General features: G+C 32.7%; 1 protein-coding gene across 1 annotated transcript; it reads left to right on the forward strand.

The window, feature by feature from the left end:
- Positions 1–1,361: 1,361 nt before the first annotated feature.
- LOC127245132 (uncharacterized) lies at positions 1,362–5,181 on the forward strand. The gene is made up of 6 exons (XM_051265850.1): positions 1,362–1,770; positions 3,202–3,310; positions 3,441–3,532; positions 3,685–3,943; positions 4,410–4,553; positions 4,921–5,181. The coding sequence occupies exons 1-6, from the start codon at positions 1,424–1,426 to the stop codon at positions 5,014–5,016; spliced, it is 1,047 nt and encodes a 348-aa protein (XP_051121807.1). The 5' UTR covers positions 1,362–1,423; the 3' UTR covers positions 5,017–5,181.
- The last annotated feature ends 821 nt before the right edge of the window (positions 5,182–6,002 follow it).

Raw genomic sequence — 6,002 nt, forward strand, 5'->3', positions numbered from 1 at the left:
TATACGAGGATGATTAATCAAAATTAAAGGTGTGGTTTTTGATATATATATATATATAGTATTGTATTCAAATCAAATTTGTTTGGTTAATTGAAAATTCAATTCGATTTGATTTTTTACCCACCCCATAAGGAATAACAAGAATTAAAAAAATATAAAAAAAAAGTTTGCAGTCTTTTGGGTGAATGGCTGTGTGACATGTAATGTTTGTGCTTTAGTTATTATCCTAAAATGTGGGGTTTCAAACATGATCCCACGCAATACTTCTCTCACTTATTTTATTATTATTTTTTTTAATAACTTGAAAATTCGTTGTTACTTTTTGAATATATTTTAAAAAATTCAATCAAATTTAATAATTTATAAATTAAATCAGATAAGATAAGTTATACCCGGTGAATTATACGTAGAAGATAAAATTTGAAAGTAAAATTTAAGCCCATAACTTCACCGTTTGAAGTTATGAATTTACTCCACGTTACCATGCTATCCCCGTACGGAACTACATATCACTTGAATATACTTTAGAATTTGTTAAATCAGTTGTCTACTTGGCTATTAACTTCAACGATAAGATTCAAATATCTCCCACTATTTTTCTTTCAATAAGTTAGTGACTTAGTCTCATTTGATTTTATTTTTTTTAGTTTGGACCTCTAGCTCTTATGGGTTATTATAACAAGACTATTTTTTTTTATTGGATTAGCTTTTGAAGCTTGACTCCCTAGATCATGGGTTGCCATTCATTAGGTTTTTTGCTCAACGGTTTGGGCTTTGCTTGATGATATTATTAGGTCTTTGCTCATGTTGTTGGGCTTTGCTCGGCGTCGAGCCTTTCGCTGGGCACTTTTGGATTTTTGCTCGAAAAGTGTTCGATGTTGTTGGGTTTTCGCTTTTGTGTTAACTACGGAGCCTTAGAACTACACTGTCCAGTTGTACTTTGATTTTTCTTTCCTCTTTGATCCAAGATATTTCGAGACAAAAAATAAAAAATACAAATATAACACATGAGATAAACATATGACAATAGACTACAAATTCATATTATTATTATTTTCACTATATGATATATTAATAAGTAACGTAATTTAGTCTCGTAAAAGATAATATGATTGTGTGGAGAATGAATTTTTGATAGTGCAATCTATCATAATATGATAAATATATTTATAATTTATAATATATTAAATAAAAATATACGAAAAAAATATTAAATTGTGCTCCGTTTGGCGGAGGTAATAATATAAATTTTATTAAAAAAATAAATGAAAATAATTTTTTAATGACATTGTGAGCATTGGACGATGAGGGAGTGTTACGCAATAAATTTGCTCGCATATATATATATACACTTAGTTACAGGTTCTTAATATCTATCCGAAGATTGTTTGGCACAAAAACGGATACAGGATTTTAGCCAAAAATGGAAGCTCTACTCTGCCGAAAAATTGGGGATCCCACGGTGCCGCCGGACGCCGCGGAGGAGTCCGCCCTCACTATATCCACTGCTCATCCGATCCCTCAACTGCACTCACCCACGGCGGTGAGGGTACGAGTGAGAGCAACCAGCTTGAATTTCGCCAACTATCTTCAGATCCTTGGCAAGTACCAGGAGAAGCCGCCTTTGCCATTTATTCCGGGGTCGGATTACTCCGGCACCGTCGACGCCGTCGGAACATCCGTCACCAAATTCAAAATTGGGGATCGAGTTTGCTCTGTCGCCGGCCAAGGATCGTTTGCTCAATTTATCGTCTCCGATGAATCCGAATTGTAAGTGGATTCATCGTTTTTATCCGAAATTGGAAACCTAGAATTCGTTAGGACGATGCATACTTTTGGAAATTAATTCAATAGTTTCAATTCATTTTGTTGTGTGATTTCATAGCATTTGCTTGCAGCAGCAATCAGTTATATGAATATCTATCAGGCTTAGAAGCTATAAGTTTCAGAATTAACAGCTCTCTTAATTTCTTGATAAGCCTCGTGCTTGGCTTAAACTTAGTTTGTTAATCATAACAAAGTATAGCTCAAACGTGATTAAAAAAACTACTTGAAAATTGTATAATGTGTAGTTATATTTGGATTTTAGTTTTTCTTTTTCGTTTGAACAGTAGGTCCGATGTAACTTTTGTGAAAGGAAACAATTAATTTTTTACAGGAACGAAGATTGGATAGTAGAGAATTTTGGGAAAAAACAATAAAATCTTAAAGTAAATAGAGTGCGGAGTTGATGAAAAACTCAATAAGGCGATAATTTTATTAATGTTCGAAAATGAGATACTCACTCAGCTTGAACAACACTTCTAACCTTAGGATCATCTTCTTATTATTACTTATAGTTTCAGAATTGACAGCTTATTCTTATGCATAGCTAATGTTTTATGATGAATTATGATGGCTAAAATATATTTCAACATTAATTTCTTTTCTTTCAATTTTTTTAAAAATTTATATAGTTGTATATTTATTTGTAACATTAAATAGAAAATTCAAATATCATACTTTATTGATTTCATATAAGATAATTATAGTGACTTGTTTTTTACATTTTTTGTTAAAATATTTTTAAATTATCATATATATTAATTTAAATAATATTTCATCATGGTAATTGTTTATTTGAACATTTTAAATTTCAATAATATAACAATTTATTGGTAGAATAACTATACATTTTTTAAAATTAGTTATCTGGTAAGAATACTTCGACTTGGATTTGGAATTGTCTTTCAATCGAAGGAGATTAATTTTCATGTCTTAAAGAGCTTTCTTGAATTCTCTTTTACCAAACACATTTAGGATCGAAGAGTTGGAATTGTCTGTGCTGATTACTTTGTCAACATATTAGTTACAAATGCATCGTTAAGAAAAAGAATAAGTTGTGATGTGTGTCAAAACAACACAATCAACTTGTCCAGACTCCAGACTCAACAAGAAAGCTTATGATTGCTTTTAAGCTCAGACGGGCAGGCTCTAAGACTGTACTTTGGAGCTTTATTTTCTGATCAATACATGTTTGCCCGACAATTAACAAATGATGTATGTGTGTAGTAATATGTGCTATTCAAGGTAATACCCATTAGAGTGATGAGATTTTAATGCTTCGATTATTGAGGTTCAACCAATTTTCACTATATAATACTTGCTAGAGATAATATACAAAGGTTTTTCTAATCGGAGTTTTTAAGTTGAAAATTGCAGATTTCTGGTGCCTGAAGGCTGTGACCTGATTGCTGCTGGTGCACTTGCTGTTGCATATGGCACGTCGCACGTTGCACTCGCTCATAGAGCACAGCTGCACGCCGGTCAGGTAGAGCAGGGTATCCTTCTCTCCATTATACTACCCGAACTATACATCTTGTTTGCACCTCACCCTGAATTTATCTGTTTGATGGCTATTGATAATCGATTCTGTTCTGTACTTCTAATGCAAAATATAGGTGTTGCTGGTTCTCGGCGCTGCTGGAGGAGTCGGAGTTTCCGCCGTACAAATTGGCAAGATCTATGGCGCTATTGTTGTTGCGGTTGCTAGGTAATTGAACAATGTGTACTCACTGCAGAATTTCCGACTATATTCTCAATTGAAATCCTTAGATTTATGAAGAAGGGTCATATTGTTTTTGGTTTTTTTACGGCTTTGTTAATTTGTGAGGAATGATTGTGTATTTGCGGTATGTGTGGTAGGGGAGACGAGAAGGTGCGGTTTCTAAAGACTATGGGTGTAGATCATGTTGTCGATTCTAGCAAGGAGAATGTCACTCAAAGCGTTAAGGGCTTCCTAAAGGAGAGAAAACTGAAAGGTGTTGATGTTTTGTATGATCCAGTCGGAGGCAAGCTCACAAAAGAATGCTTGAAGTTACTTAATTGGGGAGCCCAAATCTTGGTTATAGGGTTTGCAAGCAACGAGGTGCCTCTAATCCCCGCAAATATAGCTCTTGTTAAGGTACGGTGTTTGGGCTTTATTACATGATAGTCATCTGATGTTCTTGATTGGTTTTTTTGAGAAAAACGTAATTACTCTGTATAGAGATAATCTTGTGCCTCACTTGTCGTCATTCTAATGATCCTGATCTTATATCTGCACGTCACACTCATGTATATATGGCAGACTTTCCACGTGTCGATTTTTTTAAAAAGTATACATGAATGTCAGTGTCTTGATATAGGACAATTAAAGCGACCACAAATGAGATATACATGACAATTTTCATCTAGAATCCGCTTAAATGATCAAAATTGTATAATATTTTTTCTTGATTCTTTTGATCTCATTAATTGGTTGTGTGGCTACAAAAATTTAAATATTTACTGCTTCGGGTTAATATGTACCTATGAGAATCTAACTATCAGAGTGGAGCTCGAATGAACACAATTTAGCATCTTGGTAACAATATGTTTTGTTCTTACAGAACTGGACAATTCACGGCCTATATTGGGGAAGTTACAAAATACATCGTCCGAAAATTCTAGAAGATTCCCTGAAAGAGCTGCTATTGTGGTTGGCTACAGGAGTGATTTCCATTAAGATCTCCCATACTTTTAACCTCTCTCAGGTCAGAGTCGACAATATATATATATACTCCATCCGTCTATTAATTATATGTTCATTTGAGTTGGACACGGATTTTAATTTATATAGTATTATTTTGGTTGATTGTGATATAAAATAAGTATTTTGGGAAATATACGAGTGAGTTAATAAGGTGGGAGAAAATTTTTGATAAATTGAATGTTTAAGTAGTTGTGTTATTTTTGTAAATAAGTTTAGGATCATATGCCTACCTTTGAAATGAAAATAATGCCTTGTTTCTTACATTCATTTTTGTGTGGCTTTGGGGCTCAGATTTTGAGTTTTGGGAGAGGTGATTGAATTAATAATAATACACAATGGTTGGTTTGTTTCATGTCGAAATTTGGCAGGCGAATCTTGCATTCGGCGCTCTTCGAGATCGAAAGGCAATCGGAAAGGTTTTGATTACTTTTGATGATGAGAAAGCTGCAAGACCTAAACTTTAGTCGAATGTTGCGAATAGATTCAAGTGATTTTCGACCATGGTAAGGCCAAAGGTTAGCTCTAAGATGATTATTATGTATGTTTGTAATAAGGCCTTGGGACAAAATACATCACCGTATGCATGTACGCTCTTTTATCTGTAGTTATAATACAAAAGGTTATGACAATGGGATGGTTAGGGTGCTTAGTAAGGCTAATCAACACATGAAATATAAACCAACAATATATAATTTGAATTAATACAATGTGTTGAGTGGATTATTATCATATGTTCTAACCCATCAACTCTATTTATCCAATTTTATCTCCAAGTATGCTACGGTAATTTTACTCTAACCATAACTCTATTTTTCCCTATTATTCTTCAAATATTCAATTTTTCCTATTATTTTAAATAACTTTTTATTTTTATGATTTTAAATAATTTTTTTTAAAATTTTAAAAAATAAAAATTAAATTTAAAAATCAAATTTATAATTTTAAAAATAAAAAAAATTAAAAAAAAAAACAAATACACCATAAATGGCGTTTGCTACGGTGCAACACCAAAAATGGTGTTGCAAATGCGTTGGGTTGGAGCTGGGTGACGGCAGAAATGAAAGTGGGACGGGAGAAGTAGAGTGTGATTGGAGATGGCCTAAGTGTGACATGATTGTGTGAACTATTATTATATATAGACAATTAAGGCGCTCTCAAGACTTAATTATATGAAAAAACTTAGAAAGGATGAAATTGTATTCTAAAAAATTGAGAGATTTTTTTTAAAAGAATAAAGCTTCAATGTCTCAAGACTACTAATTATATGAAATACAATATTGCTAAAACATTTGCAAGAAAAAAAAATCAGTGTGCAAAATATCGTCAATATTTATTTATATCACATTAAATAACTATTTCAATTCAAAATTTACTATCCGGACAGTATAAAAGAAAATCAAGAAAAGACAAATGGCACCACCAAAAATTAGAACAGAGCAAAAAGGGCACA

This window comes from Andrographis paniculata, unplaced genomic scaffold (genome assembly GCF_009805555.1).
Source record: "Andrographis paniculata isolate CXL003 unplaced genomic scaffold, ASM980555v1 Contig21END, whole genome shotgun sequence".
Lineage (NCBI taxonomy): Eukaryota > Viridiplantae > Streptophyta > Magnoliopsida > Lamiales > Acanthaceae > Andrographis > Andrographis paniculata.